This window comes from Archocentrus centrarchus, chromosome 16 (genome assembly GCF_007364275.1).
Source record: "Archocentrus centrarchus isolate MPI-CPG fArcCen1 chromosome 16, fArcCen1, whole genome shotgun sequence".
Taxonomy (NCBI): Eukaryota; Metazoa; Chordata; class Actinopteri; order Cichliformes; family Cichlidae; genus Archocentrus; species Archocentrus centrarchus.
Genome location: NC_044361.1, coordinates 8,463,800 through 8,483,449, shown reverse-complemented (window position 1 = coordinate 8,483,449; position 19,650 = coordinate 8,463,800). Strand labels below are relative to the sequence as shown.

The following is a 19,650-nucleotide window of genomic DNA, read 5'->3' as shown; positions in this document are numbered from 1 at the left end:
CTGAAGATCTACTAAAAAGGAGGAAAGGTCTTCTTTTAGTTGGTCCAGCTGTAACCCAAGAGGAAACCACCACATACATCAGTAAAACAAAGCCTCTGCATACAGAGAATTAAATGAAGGCAGTCCCCATTCTTTTTAGTTGCTACTATGACTATTATTACACACTTGAATCTGTCTCATCTATTTAGTAGGCACTGCGTATTAAAAATATAATAAAAACCTTTTCCAATCAGAGAAACTGTTAAGTAGCTTAGGTTTAGACCCGCTCTTTTAGGTAACTGACTCAGGGACTATGATTTGAATCACTATTATCAATGTGTGTTTGTAGAGCTGCAACACAAAATCTATAGAGCGCCTCTTTCAGATGTACAGTGTTAATCTCCCTTTCACTTGTACAGTGCAGTAAACTGATGCATTTATGTCCACTTGGTGGTGTCATACACCAAGACAACATACCAACACTCAGGGCCCTACATGACAAACCTCCAGAAGCTGTGTAACTAAGCAACCAACAAAAAAAAAAAAAAAAAAAAGCAGTCTAAGAAAAGGCAGAAATACACGACTAAAACAAGACAAGGCAGTGAATCTATTTCTGACAATGCTCCTCTACAAACACACGCCCATTAGAAATCCTCACAGCTCATAAACTGAAGCATAAAACTGTTGACATGACCCTTTAATTCAAGCCTGCTTTTCAAAAATGAGTTTGCACCAAACTGAGATGAAGCAGGTCGGACAGATCAGCTCTCACCAGCGCTATATGACTGTTGTTCCACGTGTTGTTGTCGACCAGCGTGGTCCTGTTGGCCATGCCTGCTATCTGGTAGCCGTAGTCCCACCAAGACATCACTCTGGCATGCTCGTCTGTGTTCTGCCTCAGCCAATAGTAGGCCTCCCTGAAATCGTCCAGGATGTTACGAGAGCTGTTGGGGACAGTTACAGATATGTTAATGCCTCTGTGATGTTAGACCGGAGCATTTGATTTTATTAAACAACCGAACCCTTTAATAAACCTAAAGCGGACTCACTTTGCTCATTTCCAGCTCTATACATTTATTTTTGTACTTTATTAAATTAGCTTTGCCTGATCCACAATTGAGAATTATCCTTATTTATCTTATACTGGGCTTGGTGTGGCCAATTAATCCTCTGTCACAAACAAGCTCTTTTAAGCCAACCTTCTTCTGATTGGCTGCCCCTTGGCAATAGAAGCTTTTAACGGCAGGCAGGTGGGGCTTCTGTGCTCGCCCTCAGCTCTGTGCCTGAGATAACGATGTTAGGGACACTTCTCTTACTGACAGGATGCAGGGCCACGTGTAGGAAACTGAGTTTTTAGAGCAGCCTGAAGCCTGAGCATTTTGGCTTACAGGGATTACTTGTATATATGCTAACCATAATTATTTGAAACTTTGGCCATGTTTAATATGAGCATCCATCACTGTAACAGCATTAAATATGACAGGAAAAAAGTAAAAGTTGAATGGGTCCACTTTAAATCTGTCTGGCAGCAGGAAAGCTTTGCTTCAGAAACCAGAATGTGCCTGACAGTTTCCATTTGACGGCAGTCTATTCCACGGAGAGTGTGCAGTGTTATACTACAGTATTTTGTGATATCTGTAGAGAGAAGTCGCAGTGTGGACCTGCTGTAGGAAGGAGCTTTGGGATGGATTAAGACCGCCTCTATTCATTTAAACCATGAACTGAATAGTTTCAACAAACAGAACTTAAAAAAAATAATAAAAAAGAAAAACATCTGGTAGCTAGCTGCTGCATGTGGAGCCAAATGTTTTAATCCACTTAAGCCCACAGTACTGAAAGACACAAAATGGACGGTAATTCCACTGAAAACATGATGACAGCATGGTCTGTGTGTACACCGTTTATGGAAAGAAACTGCTTAAGGATTTTTACATGCAATTGCTGTGGGAGCTGCAAACTAGGGCTGCAACAATTCCTCGAGTAACTCCAATAATTTGATTATAAAAAAATCCTCGACACAAATTTTTTGCTTTGATGCTTCAATTAAACTCTGCAGCTCAGGTGTCTCCGTGTAAGCGGCGCGTTTCATCCACATTAGCAGCATTAAAGTTCTCCATTGCTGCGACGGATTTCCATCATCTAGAAAAAAAAACGACTCTTTAACACAGAGTGGATCATCGCCGTCAAGGCTCTCTGCACCCGTGTGTGTGTGTGTGTGTGTGTTGTGCTCGCTGGGCTGAACGCATCACTAGCACCACAGTTTGCTAGCGGGCACCGCCATTAGCACTAGCGATTGTTCGGTCAGTGGCCTGACTCTTTATGGAAATGTGAACAAGAATCCTGTTAGCGTGGTTGTCATTGGAAGGTGTTTTCTTTGTAAACAACTCAAAGATAGAAAATAGTTCCTCCAATCATAAAAGGTCCCATTAGACCCGAGTTCTCACCCATCATGGTTGTACGACGCCAGCACTACACTGGGGCTGGAGTAGGCGTTGCTGGTGACCCAGGTGCAGTGGACGGCAAACATCATGAGCAGCATCAACATCAACATGGTGACTATGGACTTGATGTTGGGGCCGAGGCCCTCCTCTGCTTTCTCCTGCTCCGACACGTGTTTACGCACCTTCCCGGCCTGCCGGGGAGAAGCAGAGTTAAAGGTTACTGAAACTCCATCAGGACATGCTCGCTGTTCAAATGAGCTGGTAATGTACTAGAGGATTGTTTAATAGTCCTCACAGAGAATTCTCAGACAGACAATTAAGTGTTGTAGCTGTTTTATAGTGTGACATTTAACAGCGCCTTTCAGCAGACCTGTGAAAGGTTGGTGATGCATTATTCCCCACATATCGATTTGGAAGAAAAGCAAGAGAAGGATGAGAAAAACATTGGACATGAGTGCTCTTTGTTTCTCCTGAATAGCTGAAGGGGGAGGAGGAGAGCTACAACAGCTACAAACCAAAACTTTTTATGATGAATGTTTCCCATAAATGTTTACCGCACAATCCATCCAACAAGTGGTGCACATGTGGGGACTAGAAAAGGACAGAACTGCCTTGTATCTGATTAAATATATAAAAGCTACAGAGAAGCCCCACAAATCTGCAGAACACATTTTCTTCCTTATAAAAACAAATCAAACAAACAAAAAAATCAGTAAGGACTGTTCTGAAACATGCATTGTGCATCTTCAGTAGATCCTGATTGGTGGGCTAAAAATTATCAATTATAAATTTGGGAAGATCACAAGACAATTAAAGGGACTTTAATTTCCAGCTCTGTATTTTTATTCTTTGCATAATACACAATCCAAAATGATCCTTGTTTCTCTTGTGGTGGCTGGGCCTTGTTGCTGCCCCTCTGTTCACCCTCAGTCTGAAATAAGCTAACTTAACTCCCTTTCAAGGCCAACCTCCAAAATTTTTTCCGATTGGCTGCTCCTGACAAATAAAGGGATTGAGCAGTAGGTGGGCGGGGCTTCTGCACTCTCAGCTAGAGTGGACTATATCAGGAATAGCCCCTCTCTGTGACTCCGAACAGAGCCAAGAGAAGAGGAAAAAAAACAAAACAAAACAAAAAAACTGAGGTTGAAAACCATGCAGAACTTTTTTTTTTTTTAAACTCAAACCACTTTTTTGGCTGATGGAACAAATCTTGTAAAGCTTGTATTTTAGCAAACAGCAGCTTATGTGCACATCCGACTTTAATGAAGAACCTTGAGCATTCATTTAGTCATGTTTCCTTTTGAACTTTCTTTAAAACAGCTTTCACTATTTTCATCAGCTAGTTGCCAGATGTGTCCATCTGGTATGTAGTATTGAATTTATAGAGCAGTTAAAACAAAGTGTGGAATGGCGGTTTGGCTGCTATGTGACACTGTAGATACATCCACCCATTGATCAAATGCGCTCATGATGACCCCTGACCTTGTCATAGAGGTTCCCTGCATTCTTCCTGTCGTCCTCGTCGCTGCTGTCCTCTGCAGGCGGGCTCTGTCTCTTCATGTCGTCGCCCAGGTAGTGTTCGAAGACGCTGGAGAAGGCAATGGCCGACAGCATGCACACCACCGGAGTCAGGGTCAGCATCAAACGCACCATCACGCCAGCAAAATATACGGCACTGATGGCATACAAGGCCACTGGTGACAAGAAGTAGAGAGAGATGAGGTGGTTAGAGGTGACCACAATGGAACCATCCAAGCTTCAATGAGATTCCATTTAGCCAATTTAATGCTACCAAGTCATTTTACATGTGCAATGCACCTGATGTTCAACAGTGACCTGAAATGACTGCACTTCTTATTCCAGGGTAAACCACACTAAAAGGTGGAAACAGGGTCAAAAGAGAAAAAAAAAAGGAGCAGCAAAAAGACAACATGATCAAACACAAACCCAAATGTGCATGTATGGCTTTATTCACTTTATTCATAGAGTGCAAGATCAAAGAATCTCTGTGAAGTGATTAGGAGGGAGCAGATAGAGTAAGAGGAACATTTAAAAAAAAAAAAAAAAAAAAAGCTGCCAAGGGAGAGGGGAGCAGCAAAACAAGTAAACGAGAAAGTAGTGCAAGGAAGAAAGGACACGCGAACCAGCCAGGGGAGGGGGAGGGAGATGGACTTCACGCTGGCGAGTATTTCTGATCTTTTCTGTTATGCTTCAACGTCAGCAAGAAAGCTTGAATTTTCCTTAATCATTAACGGTTTTCCTGAAACAACTAAGTAAGCAAGAGCTTAATGTTACCAAGTTACCGTGCGTTTCAACCTTGAAAATTAAATAGATTAACACCTCTGAAAGAGTCAGTCACACTCTCTCTCTCACACACACACACACACACACACACACACACACACACACACACCAGTCGCAATGATGGCTCAGGCTCTGCACAAACCCTGTTTGGATTTTGGAATTTAAATTTAGGGTCAGGGACACCTACTGACATGTGTGCCAACACGGGGATCTGTGGCATACTGCTGCCATACACAAGTGGACCTCTTGACTGCTCTTTTGAAGCATTTTTAAACAGAACTGTCTATATGATTCAACACAGGGAAAACACCTGTTTGCTGTGTTTAACTACTTATATAACACCCTTTCTACTCAATTTAAGCACCCAAAGCACTTTCTACTACAAATCTCATTCACACACCGCACACATTCATACAGCACTTTTATCTAACATTCACACGCACTCACACTCCGATGGATGCACTGGGGGCAACTCAGGGTTCAGGATCTTGCCCACCCATTAGTCAGCGCTCATAATAGACAAAGAATATCTTTTAGTGAAGTGAAACAGCCTTAAAAGCTGTGAAAACCATCCACTGCAGTCACTGTCTGTTCCTCTCATGCTGCTTTTGATTTTGAAGCTTTATGCAATGCTCTCTCACTTCGTAAGAGTACGGTAAGGGAGTGACAGGGAGCTTCACTGTCACTCCCTTACCTGCCAACTTTTTAATCAGCACTGGAACCATGCATAGGATTGCTGTCGGGTACGTGCTGCTGACTTTTTGGAGGGCTCCAAGTAAGAGCAGCTCTGTAGCCTCAGCGTAGGCTGAATTCTCAGTCAATTTTCAGTGCAGCCAAAGAAGCAGACACCAACACAGGACCAGAATCTCTCAATGCTACTGATCTGCCTCAGTGTGACAGGTGAACTAGAAATACTGCAGAATCCCCCGGTCTGCATCAATACTTTTGGATGATTTCTGGATGGGGTGTCAGACTGTTGGACCCCACTGGATTCTGAAAAGGAGTTTGTTGACATAATGATGGTGCTCTTTAAAACTGCAGGACCATGGCCTTGGCAGAAACCTGTCCTTCTAGCTTCATTATAAAATGATGCATTCCTATAAATGCATCATTTTATACACTTGTGTGCTAATGTTTTTGTCTCAGCCACAAACTATACTCTGTACTCGTGCTGTTACAGTAGATACTAATTCAGTTTCTAGTGTTAACTGTTTAATAATGTCATTTTAGTGCTCGTAAATATTTTACTTTCAAATCAGGCAGTTCTAATTAAACAACCACAGTAAACAGCAGATTCATTAGAACCAGCATGGCATCTAAATTAGCTGAAAGTGACAAAGGAGCTAAACTCACTATGTCAGAAGATAATGAGGCAGAATGAAAAGCTGAAAAGGAAATGAGGGACATGTAATGCAGTCTAAAGAATAGAAAGGTGGAAATGAACAGAGTTTTACAAACCACTGGCCAAACACGTTACACAGGAATAAACCATGATGAGTTCTGCTTAGGAATAATACATTATAAACTGCATATGAGAAATACTGCTGAGCTAGCTGCTCCAGGACGACTGTTATACCACACACTGACCCTTACACACACACACACACACACACACACACACACACACACACACACACACACACACACACACACACACACACACACACGAAAGTGAATAATGTGAATGGTATGTTTTATGAGGTGAGACTTAAAAAAAAATTCAGGAACTAGTGTCTTTAAAAAAAAAAAAAGAAAAAAAGAAAAGAATAAAGGAACCTTTAATTTTGGCCCCTCTTCCCTTCTAAATTATCTTCTCGGGCGTGTGCAGACAGATCTGAATGCTGCTGCTGTTTGTAGATCATTGAGTGTAAGCACCGTCCTGTGACTTTGTACTTGTGGCTCTGTAATGCACTGGATCTCTGCCAGTGTATCAAACCTGTGACTGTTCAACTTGATTTTCATTGTGAGGAAAGCGGATGAAGAGGCAGGGAGGCAACTTAAAACAATGGTGACTGTTAAAGCCCCCTGCTTTTCAATGCTCCGTGTGGACACGAAGGGTGGCAACACGGACAAGTTCTCCTTAGGACAAGCTCAAATTCACACCGACAGCCTCACCCTGGGGAACAAATTAAATTTGAAGAATCCCCCGAATGCCAAAGAAAACACAAACATGAATCTGGCTCCATTCCTGACCTGATGTGCCGCTTTTTTGGACTCGGACACCAAACTCTTCGCCCATAGCTGCAGAGCCCACGCTCATCACCAGCAACCCTCTAACACATGAGAGCAGGCCAGCTTGAAGCAGGAGCTGAAGTTTGCTCTTACGTTTAATGTTGGTGATGAAATTACAGCACGCAAAGGGTAAGTGGTCAGAAAGGGACTTCCAGTGAGAAGTCTAAAAATAGCCACCACACTGAAAGCGATCCACAAATGTACAACAAAATGGCCTTGAACAGGATAGCAGTCACGTTTTTTTTTTTTTTTAAATCAGGTATTTTTTTTATTTTCTGCACTGATTCATAAAACTCAGTGATGTGAAATAATGATACTGTGCTAGTTACAGGCAGTGAAGGAATGAATTTGTCTATGCTGACAAATAATGCTCAACATAATATGAAACGCACCATAAGTGAGACACCATTAATTGTGAATTGTGTGCACCCAGGGAAATCTTCCTAAACAGTCATGTTACTGTCCAGAACACCATGCTGATCAGGCTTCATAGCTTACTCTAACCTCTGATTTAAACAGGCAGTCAGAAAGAAACATGATTATTTATCATCTCTTTGTTGCTGTAGTGTACTGATTTTTTTCCCCCCATGTTTGAGTAATTCCAAAAACAGTTTACACACAACAGCAATCAATCTCAACTTAAGGTCTGCTTACGATAGATTTGTCTTCTCACAGATGGCAAAAATCCACCTTTGAACAAAGAACGGCATTCAAAACACTTTTATAGTCTGAGTGATTTCCCAAAGGACCTTACACTACAAGCTAACTACACCTTTTCACACACATATTCACACACCACTTTATTTTTTAAGCACTTGAGCGATCTTGCATCCACACCTACGTCCAACTAGAATCACCAATTTAACATGCTGGTCTTTGGACTGTGGGAGGAAGTCAGAATAGTTGGAGAAAATGCATGCAGGCACAGGGAGGACATGCAAACTAGGACCCGGGACCTTCTTACTGTGAGGCGACAGTGCTAACCGCTTCACCACTGTGCTGCCTTCTGTTTTATTTATGTATTTGTTTATTTTTTTTTTGTTTGGTTTTAATATCATTACTGCAATCGTTTGCACTTTGGCTTTCTGAAATGAGCCACAGCAGTCGTCTTTCTGGGTTGTTACAACTCAATTAGCTATGAATGCCCTTGTGACAACAAATTAGGGGACACACCAGACATGAACCAGACCAGACCCCTCCACATGAGGCAGGCTGATAACTGAAGGGTATCAAAACTAAGTTGTGAGCTAGCAGGTTAATGTTTATTATAAGTGTTGTTGCATTTACAGATGTATAAGAGGACCAATTGTTTATCTGTATAGATCCAGCAGGGATTCTCATTAAATAAGAAAATATCATTTACAGCATGAATATTTAAAAGCAGTACCTGAACATTACAGCATCAATATTCATTTTGATATTTTCCTGTACAATAACAAAGAAGAAAGTATAATCTGCTGCATAAAATTTCACCAGAATGCAGAAACCTGAAAAAAATGTGATGCTTTAAATTGTCTAAACTAAACTGCAGCTGAGACCAGAGGACTGAAAGACCTACGAAGGCTAGAGCAGATTTAATTTACTTTCTATGAACTACTAACTTAATGCTCACCAGTGTAATGCACTTTTAATAATGACTAAGCTCGTGATTGTCAGATACTGGTGTGAAATTCATTTATCCGGACCCCGTAATTCCACCTGAGTGACAATTATATAAAAAGCCGCCCTCTTTGTTATCAACATCTCAGGAAGGGGCCTTCAGTATTTGATTGGATCTCAGTGTGTGGATACTAAAGAAAACAGTGTTTGCTCCTCACCGAGGACTTTGCTTCTGCCATAGAATCAAGTAAAAAACCGATTTGCTGGACTATCAGTCTGCAAATATCATCTAAACAAAATAGCAGGAGTTAAATTCTTTGTGCTGAGGTTTGAGGTCAAGAACACTGCTGTAAACACTGCTGTTCTTAAGCCAAAACACACCTCTTATTTTAAAGTGATGGATGCTGAGTGAGCCTATTTAAGCAAGAGAGAGTTTACTTGTGCTAACAGTGATATTAATAGATTACCACTTTGTCATGACTCATCTTCCACAAATAGGTTTGATAAAGTGCCTTCACATTTCGAAATACTTAAATCAGCCTTGTTAAGTGTTGCACCACTGTGTTAGCATGTATTTGTCAGATTACAATTTTTTTTTTTTAAATTTGTTTGTAGTGTCAGAAAAACTAAAAGAGAAACAGGCTGAAAGATTCCAGAGGGGATTTGTTATTTTACCAGCCAGCCATTAAAACTCATCTCTGTTACAGCACTACACACAGTGATGGCACGCCAATGCATAACGGAGCCTTATTACAGTTCTTCTTAATTGCTTTGGCACATTTCTTGCGATGTTTTTGCAGTTCACATTCAACAAAACAGCTCATGCATGAGGAAAAAAGACTAGAGATAATCTGAACGAGACCCATCACTGATGGGGACATCCTCCTGCCGTGAAATAATGAAAATCTAAAATAAATGCCAAAGTCAGGATAACATTACAGCCCCATTTCATAATAGAAACCCTTCAGCAGACATCTTATCATCTGCAAAACTATTATGCCCTAATTTGGAGGCCTTGCCCTAAACTTTTATCCAAATACTTTTACTCACCCCTGGGTTTGTAAAGATATAACACAGATTCCAGCTAAATTAAATCATTAAATCAAAAACAATTTTAAGCATGCTGTAAAAGATTAGTTGTTATCTTTAACATTTCTGGTATTTCTTCATAACCGCACAAAAATTTCCATGGGAAACAAATTACAGAAAGTACATACTGCATTCTTGTACAGGGGTGTATACTACATAATGTCTTTCAATTATATAATCTAGAACAACAAGCTGGATATAATGCATACTTACAAGGAATTCACATCATATTATACTCGTGTGTATACAGGAATATTACTACATAATATGATATCTATGCATTATATATACACACATCATCACTATAACCATAATGCAGACATGTTACCTTTGCGCAATATTGCTGAGCAGTAGGTATGGCTTTAATATTGCTCAATGAGGAGTCATAGTCTGTACTATTTAAGGCCGAGTCACCCCTGACCAACGTGTTAGACAATGCTCAGCCAATCAGAAGTTGGCATCAAAGGGTAATCAACAAGGCTGCAGCCTAGAACTGATGTTACTATAGACATACTGGCTCTTTACCTTCAAATTTGGGATTCCCAGCTACTGCCAGCTGTTCAGTGACCTGGTCAGCAGCTAGATATGGGGAATCCCCACTTTCTCCATTTCAGTCAATCAGGTAAAACTTCACAGACAGATGGACATTATGACAACATTACCCTCCTGCTTTATTTTGCGCAGGAGATAAAAAAAAAAAAAAAACTTCTGAAGGACTGACTATACTATAATTTATACTGTGTATAATCTTGACAAAGACAGTCATTTTAAACCTACATATTACTAAGAATAATCCATGAGCGGAACTCTAAGTTTTAAAGAAAAATGTTTATTCCGTTCTTACCAAAGACACGCTCATCATTGATGTTCTTTATGCAGAACCACAGGCCTGCTGGGAAGGTACAGACGAGGATGTGAAGATCAAAGAAGAAGGACACCCAGGTGGTGGGCTGGTGCTCAGATACTGAAGCTATAATTGGAATGTGGATCTTAGCATAGCTGTGGACAACATGGACGACAGACAGAGGTTACACAGCACAGGAAGAGTACAGTTAGACAAAGGAAGTGAACAAGGGGGTCTTTATAAACTTTGTTAAACTGGTGTCAGTCAAAACATAAATGAAGTGGCTGTGTTGATCGTGAATGTGAGAGAGAGAATCAACTCTGGCTGATGTCAGTTATCTTGGGTCCGAGCATGACCCAATTACTTTTACTGCACTGCAGCAGAAAGCTTAACATCCTTCAAAAAAAAAAAAAAAAAAAAAAAAGATTACTGAGGCATGTGTGCACATACACCCAACATGAACGTTCACACAGTGAGAGTTTTACAGTTTTACAGCTGATGCTGCAGTCTGGTAGTTCTCTGTAAGCTCAGATCTGGGAGCAGAGAAGGGGAGCATTATCTAGTTGGGATTTTTATGATTGGGCAGGGTGACGCACTGACTGATTTGCTGATGATCACAAAACACACACAGCTAGAATGAGGGGAGGCACAGCTAGAGCATTTGTTATGCTGTAATGCATTTGATTTGACTAAAAGGTGAGGGTGTTGCTTGAAAAATTCTGTGATTTCTAAAGCTGGGTGACAACTTTGCCCCTCTGCATGAGAAAAAGAAGTCACTTTCATCTTTTACTAAACACATTCACTGAGATGAGCTAAAGCTGAATAAATCAGAATTTCATGAGTAGACAAAGTGGCGTAAATCTCCTGTGAAACTTACTGTACCTGCATCCCCACAGTGGGTAAACGTATTTGATGACTTACCCGGTATCCCAAAGGGAGTAGAAGCGCCCACTCCATGGAGCAATATAACCTGAGGGAGAAACAACATCCACATGGACTTAGATACAACATACTCACGAACGCAGCAAAACAAACAGACCTGCAGCCACACACAGCTGTGGACCGTCAGTGATCTGTGTATTCTGTTACGCATTGGTGGAACAATTAATTGGTCCACTACGCTCCTCCTGCGTGTATTGATCATAAAATTACTCTCTGATATGGGCAGCATGATGATAAATGAGAGCACCGAAATGAGTCAGCGCTGTTAGAGAGCCAGCAGGTGGTCCTTTTCTATGCAGGTAATAGATGTGTGCCGTCATTGTGTTACTGATTCTATTCAGAAGCCACTATTGTTTTACACACACAGCATCTCAATGGCCTTAGATGAGAGCTGTAATTACTTGGCCCATACTCAGTATTCAAAGAAGACCTAATGGTATTACAGGTTCGGGTCCTTTCAGGTACAAAGTAATCAAGTACATTCACTCAACTAGAGTAGCTCTGCATAATTCACAGGCCAAAATCATTTATTTATTTTATACTGAGCCTTAGTGCAGCCCTGCAGCTCAATTAGCTCATCTCCCTTTAAAGCGCAACCTTCCTTTAAGTCAGTTATCTTCTGATTGGTTGTCCCTTGTGACAAGAACAGCAGGTGAGTGGGCTTCTGAATGTCCATCACTATAACAGTATGTGTGACAGGAAAAAAGACCAAGCAGAACAAGTCCACTTTAAAGAAGTTGCACATCGTCTTCGATTGTGTTAAACCCCAGAGTAAAAACGCTCCGGCTCTACTTTAAGGCAAAGACACGCTTAACCTACAAAACTGCATCAAAACTAAATTTCTATGCCTTTGTAATAAGGCTGCTCCTTTATTCACAAGGGGTCACCACAGCGGGTAGCTCTGCTTGATTTGTTACACTTTTACACCGGATGCCATTCCTGACACAACCTCAAAGGGAATTATGTCTCCTCCCAGAATTGGCTCGGGAATCTTTCGCTTGTTAGACGAATATGTAAACCGCTACACTATGGAGCCACTTCTGACTTTTTAAATGGTATTTTACAAGATCTGGAGTAGTAATGAGTGTGGAGTAACAATTGTTTTGCCCCAGGAAGTTTTAAAGAACAGGCATTTTGATTCTTTAGGGCCTGTAAAGGGCTCTCAAAAGACTCAAGATCTGTACTGTTCAAACCCTGATGTTATCAACTCTTTTGAAGAGCTGAGGCACACATTTAAGCTCTCTTTCTAAAAAAAAAAAAAAAAATATCTAAACTGAGTTCAATTACTAGACTGATTGAGAAAGTGCACATTATCATTCAGAGTTCATATACAAACTAAATGTACTGAACTAAGATTTGGAAACTGATCCCTCTGCAGAGGACTGGAAATCCTCTCCTGCCGTGAACCCTTGGGAAGTAAAGGAGCAGCTCAAGGTACCTTTAGGGGAAGTGAATCTAAAGGCAAGTCAATCAGATAACCATGCAGACCTGAACACTGTTGCTTTACTTACCCTTTCTTCGTGAAGACTTTTTTTTTTTTTTTTGATGCCGTGTATTGCAGTGTGCTGAATCAGGGATTTTTTTCTGGTGTTTTCAGTTCGTTTGCTTGGCCATTATGTTTAACAGCAAATAAATATGTAGTTGAAAGTGTCGAAAGCTGCATACAGAACCTCCACTGAAACCAGAATGCCTGGCATGTGATTATATCCCAGTAGCCAGTTAAATGGGTACACATAGGAAAAAAAGAATGCATCCTAAATCGATACGTTCTCCTTTCATGAAGGTTGCAGTGTTCTGGGAGGCATTGAGGCAACTGTGTGATGGTTTTAGAGGCTGCAGCTTATGGTGTCGTTGAACTGACAAGTGTTTCTATTATTTTGTCCATCCTATTCATATCAACTGAGATGCATGAAATTATAGAGCCACTTCCCCGTGTAATGCCACGCACTGGGACAGCACTCTGTAGCACTGAGGAGAACGACAGCCTAATGATATAGCGAGACACTTCTCAGCCCTGACGTGGCAGAACAGAGTGATTTAGAAAAGCTCACCTGCGCGGGCGCACTGCATTTTAGCTGAATGACCTGCCTATTCACTTTCATTCTACTGCTGATTACAGTTCATCCGTAGAAAGCAGACCTATTATCTCTGACAGCGTAAAGGCTCCATCTTGAAAATTGCCAACACAACCACACCTTTGCTCAGTTGTTCTAGTGTCATTCCTTTCACAGCACCATTTTTTCCTAATAGTGATGTACTGTGTAATAGGACATTGCCTCTTTAGTCTGGGATTTTTTATAAGCAGTATAACACTGATCTGCCTCACTGTGCCGACTTATTATTACCCTTTGGAAATATGTTAAATGCTACACATGTGGAACTAAGTGACTAGCCAGCTCAATAATAGCCTCTGTCAAATCTTCATAGGAATGTCTCACCATGAAAACTGAAATTATATAATTACAGGATAACTTGGTTGTATGTATGAAAGGTGGATATCTATAAAACTCCATTCCTGTGTATACAGGGAGAGATGTAATAAGGGTGAGTCATACAGTAATCCACAACAGGAATGTATGGGAAAATTCGCCAAAGACTGTATGACACTTTATGACCCCCAATAAGCCAACTGTCTGCTTTATTTAAAAAAAAAAAAAAAATGAAAATGTGAAGCTGACTCCAGCACAAGTTGTTGTGAAACACTGAATATGAGCATTTGCTTGGGAAAAGCATGTTAAATCACTTTTGGGCAAAGTCCCCAAAGCCTTAAAAGACACTTAGCAGATCTGACTGATGAGTCTCTACATGCAGTTTTTGTGACCCAGCAACCACTGAAATCACTGTCACAGCTCTCTCCAGGCAGAGAGCAAGTGTCTGCACATCCAAGTAAAAACGTTTTAAGTGCCAGAATATTTGAGAATGAAGTGAACCCATTGGTGCTTCTACAAAAATAATGTTCTTTTCTTTTTGACTTATTAAGCAAGAGTGCAATTTTTTTCTTTATTTTTGAAAAACAAAGAAAAAAATGTACACAGGACCAGAAAATCCATGTTCAGCATGTACACTGACATCCGTGTTGACAAAAGGCTGAGTGGATAATCAGGAATCAGGACAGCAAAGAAGCTGAAGAGAATGCCTTGTGTGGGGTCAGGAGGGGCTTTCCCATAGAGAGACACCTCCATTGAACCTGAGTTATTGTAATCAAATCTTTCTGCAGTGACCTCATGGCTGAATGGTGTTGGGAACATAACATAGGATGTTCTTAGCACTAGAGCCCCCCTTTTTAATCCTAGCCAGATTAATCTTTACTGCATGCCATTTCTCTGCTTTTTCTGCCCACATTTTTTTTGTCCATCTCTACTTTGCACCATCAAATAAAACAGCCAGCCTTCTAACAGATTACCAACCTGTGTATGTCAGATAGATGACAGAGAGAAAAACAACTCCAGCAGCCAGAGAGACTCCCAAGAAGAAGAGAGTCTGGAACTCCTGCTTGGTCAGTCTGTCCTTCAGGTACTGCAGAAAGGCGTAGACCTGTAGCAGCACAAACACACCTGCGGAGATACAGCGCAAACAAGACGGGGCTTAAGAGCTGAAGTAAACACAAGCAGTAAATATACTTAATCCCTGGTTAAATTCACTATAACAGAGACAAACCAAGAAGTTGTATTTGACAAAGTAAAAATAAAGCTGCAGATAATTACATCTTTTTATTGGTATGCAAAGCAAATGCTTCCATGGAAATAAGTAAACATCTTAGGCAGTGTGCAGTGTTTTGACAAAGTGTGAGAGTAGTGCTTTTTTTTTTTTTTTTTTTTTTTAAGTATATAAAAAAACAAACAAACAAACAAACAAACAGGAAAAAAAAAGCATTCTCCTAAATGTCATAAAATCTGACTTAGTTCACAGACTTGCAGCAAACATATTACAGGCTTCCACTGATACTTTCCACCCTTACCCCACGTGACTGGTTACTGACCTGCTGCGGCCATGTGTTCACTGGTCCTGATTGGCTGAAAGCCCACAAATGGGATCTGCATGGACAGGATCAGGCCAATGATGTAGAAAGTGCTGTAGGCTGCAGAAAGAAACCAACCAGTTATGACCAGTTACAGATGACAAAACCACCAGCACGTTCAACTGAGTGTGTGTGCTTTCACTCACCCTTACATCAATCTAATTCAATTCAATTTGATTTATATAGCACCAAATCACAACAAAACAGTCACCTCACAGCAATGTGAGTGTAAGGTAAAGACCTTACAATAATTACAGAGAAAACCCAACGATAATAAAAAAACAAAAAAAAAACTATGAGCAAACACTTGGCGACAGCGGGAAGGAAAAACTCCCTTTTAACAAGAAACCTCCAGCAGAACCAGACTCAGGGAGGGGCAGCCATCTGCCACGACAGGTTGGGGTTGAGGGGAGAGAGACAGGACAAAAGATACACTGTGGGAGAGAGCCAGAGATTCATAATAACTAATGATTAAATGCAGAGTGGGGTATAAACAGTGTGAAAAGAGGTGAATGAAAAGAAACACTCAGTGCATCATAGGAACCCCCCAGCAGACTAGGCCTATAGCAGCTTAACTAAGGGATGGCTCAGTGTCACCTGATCCAGCTCTAACTATAAGCTTTATCATAAAGGAAAGTTTTAAGCCTAATCTTAAAAATAGAGAGGGTGTCTGTCTCCCAAATCCAAACTGGGAGCTGGTTCCACAGAAGAGGGGCCTGAAAGCTGAAGGCTCTGCCTCCCATTCTACTCTTAAGTATCCTAGGAACCACAAGTAAGCCAGCAAAGTGCTCTATTGGGGTGATATGGTACTATGAGGTCTTTGAGATAAGATGGGGCCTGATTATTCAAGACCTTGTATGTGAGGAGATGGATTTTAAATTAAATTCTGGATTTAACAGGGAGCCAATGAAGAGAAGCCAATATGGGAGAAATATGCGCTCTTTCTAGTCCCTGTCAGTACTCTAGCTGCAGCATTTTGGATCAGCTGAAGGCTTTTCAGGGAGCTTTTAATCCAATCAGCACACTGCCTGGTGATATTCTATATTATTCTTCTAAATAAAAAAAATCTTCCAAAAAGAGAGGAATGATGAATAGTTTCTACTAACAAGTGCCATGTGTACAAAGCCTCACATCCAATTCCTTTGAGCTACATTGTTGCACTGGCTGACAGAATCCTTCACTGCAATAAGCATGTATTCATTGTAGTTTATTTTAACTCAATCCCAGATACTCCATCCTGCTGCACAAAATACTCATTATGGCACTACAAACCACCACAGCTGAAAACAGACCTCAGTAACTCCACTGCTTCCTCTGGTTTGAGTACCACTAAGAACAACATTTCCTCTTATATTCCCAATTGTTTACACTTTTATTTAATTTATTTTAAATTAAACTTAAACTCTGTGTGACCTGTTTTTGTTTGTCATTAAGAATCAGTGTGCTCCAGGCAGCAGCCAATATAGGAATCGGGTAAGCAGAGTTTTCGTGGAAGCTGTTTACAGTGACAGAATGACCTTTCACTGCAAAAACGACACTGTGCAGATCTTACACACGGAAGTAAGTAGTTCATCATATGCATACACAATTTACACCATACAGAAAACTTGAGCTCGACAAAATGACCTAAATTTGGCACATTTATCTTAATACAAAAATTAGTTCCTGTTCAACATATGCTAATATGTCTGTTGCAGCTATTGCGTGTCTAATTACTAGGGATTTGGGGAATGTGTTGGTAATTTTACAATGTGAATAAATGAAATAGAATATCAGCAATTTGATAAATACCACTAAAGATTTAATTAGGATGAGAAAGATGGTGCCTAAGAAGGAACTGTTTGTGATTCTAGGACGGTTGCAAACACAAACTCAGAAATGTCCTTGACGCTAAACACAAGGGGTGGTGGGAAAAAAAACAAACAAAAAAAGAGGAAAACGCCTTTTGAGCCTAAATCACGGTTGACAGTGTAAGAGCGATTAAGCTACAGAGTTCAAACGATTTACACACTTGGGAGTCAGCGGCACAATCAGACTACAGGCTTGCTGCAAATATGCCGACTAAACCTGAACACCAAATAAACCTTCAGTGGCCAGACGTACTAAAACAGAGCTTCAGTAACAAAAGCCTCCACAGAAGTCCTGCTAGTTTAAAATTAAATTTCACTATGTAACCAATCAAACAAAAGGGTTGAAACTACAGGCTGTACAGTCTTATTATAAACAAGACACACAATGACACACGTGTGTCTATACTCTGAACTTAATGCCATGTTATTTATATAGGTCCAGATCACAACAACAGTTATTCCAAAGAGCTTTATACTGCGAGGTAAAGACTCAGTAGTACTGCTGACCAATGTTTCTCATAAGCAAGCAAGACTACGCAGGTTTGCCTCATTCTCCTCTGAGCTTGTGTGGTACTTCTACTGCCTCACGTCATGACATTTTAGGTTCTGCAGCTGCAAATAATCACCTACAGTATACTGTGCAGGTGTGTCTTGCTTTCTCTTACCTCTATATACCTTAGGTATAGCCCTCGACTCCACTCAGTAATTAGGCTACGTAATACTTAAGGGCAGTTTGTAGCTGCTTATTCCTGCAGTCTGTGGAGCGGAGTACGGTTAGATAATTTAACTTTTTGACTTGCTGTCTTTTAATGACCAACTTCCAGTTTTTGGTGTGTCTTTGTCTTTTAAGTCAAGTTTATAGCCACTTAATTGGTTGCATCACACGCAAAGTCTGACATCACCACAGCCCCATGATTATACTGGCGGTTGAGGGTATACCGGAGGTGCTGCGGTCTTCCCCTCAACAGTTGTAGCCAAAAAACCTGCACATTCGCACTGGATTAGGAGTAGAAGATGTCAAAACAGGAATCAGAATCCAAGTTTTCTCCAGAAAGCCATGTTTTCAAGCTGTTGCAGCACCACCCTATAATGAAGGAATCTGGGCTCCTGTAGTTGTATGTCTTTAAAATGGCTGTAAAGATCCACCTGATTGTGCACTCGTGTCTTCAAGCAGTCATGCACCTCTCAGGTGTATTATAATAAATAAATTGAGGTGCACAACAAGCCAAAACCACACCAAAGCGTGATGTGTGCCAGCTGTCACGTCACTTTTAACTTGCACTACCATTTACTACCATGCAAGAGGGTGAAGAACCTATCAGATATGCTTCCTCACAGACTTCACCAACAAGGTCTGCAAACTTACACTCAATCAACTAGTGTCCTCTGATGTGTTTTCACTTGTATACCTACAGCAGAGGCAGTGGAGATGGTCAGAAAATGACTACAGACAGCTCCTCACCAACAATCAGATTTGCACACTCTTAAACCTCTGCCTTACTACCAGATATTTCAAATACAATGAGGGTTTCTACAGACAAGAACCTGAAGAACCCCTTCCCCCCCCTTTGTATACAACCTTTACATGGAGGAAGTGGAAGGTAAAGCGCTTGGCTCCTTCAAAGAGATAGCACCTCGACCCTGGTACAGATATGTGGATGACACCTGGGTCAAAATCAAAATCCAAGAAGTAGAAGGGATAAAAACAAAGTTCACCAGGGAGGATACCAAGGATAAAAGTTACCATTCCTGGACTGTGTTGTACTCACTGAAGAAGATAGAAGCCTCAACACTGAACTTTTACAATATTATTACAATTGTAAATCTTTTGGGAAATGCTGAGTATTGCAACAAGATATATTGCGATTTATCTTTTTTTTTTTTAAATATGCTGAAAAATGAGATTGTCAAGCATAGCAACACTGTCAATGAAACCTGCCATAAATGTTTCCAAAAGATGGAGTCAGTCTGCCATCAGTCCTTGATTGAATGGGGTCAAGTTGGCAATTACACACAATCTGTTTCTGATAATACAGTAATTAATTGTAAAAGTCACATCTATTGTTGTCTACATAGTTAAATGTGAATTTCTGTCTATTAGCTTTGCACTCAGCAACCTTCCTGTTCTACAGGAATATAAGCAGAATACAACCAGCTGGCAGCCAGTTGAGTCAAGTCCTCTGTAGTTGGCTCACTGACAGAGACTCATTCAGACTGATGGCAGCATGTTGGAATATGTCTGCATTCATAAATTAGACAGAAATTATTTCCAAACCTCTGACAATCAGAGTGATTGCAGTCAGTCCAAGTCAGACTGCAACTTCTGCAATCGGCTTGTGATCAAGCTCTGGG

General features: G+C 40.7%; 1 protein-coding gene across 1 annotated transcript in view; it reads right to left on the bottom strand.

The window, feature by feature from the left end:
* LOC115794434 (dolichyl-diphosphooligosaccharide--protein glycosyltransferase subunit STT3B-like) overlaps positions 1–19,650 on the bottom strand; it is an 81,626-nt gene that overhangs the window by 2,895 nt on the left and 59,081 nt on the right. The window contains exons 6-12 of the mRNA XM_030749950.1: positions 15,410–15,508; positions 14,838–14,984; positions 11,410–11,458; positions 10,489–10,643; positions 3,903–4,114; positions 2,424–2,611; positions 752–923 (exon numbers count right to left, since the gene is read on the bottom strand). Coding sequence (XP_030605810.1) covers positions 752–923; positions 2,424–2,611; positions 3,903–4,114; positions 10,489–10,643; positions 11,410–11,458; positions 14,838–14,984; positions 15,410–15,508 — 1,022 coding nt within the window. The remainder of the gene's footprint in view (positions 1–751; positions 924–2,423; positions 2,612–3,902; positions 4,115–10,488; positions 10,644–11,409; positions 11,459–14,837; positions 14,985–15,409; positions 15,509–19,650) is intronic.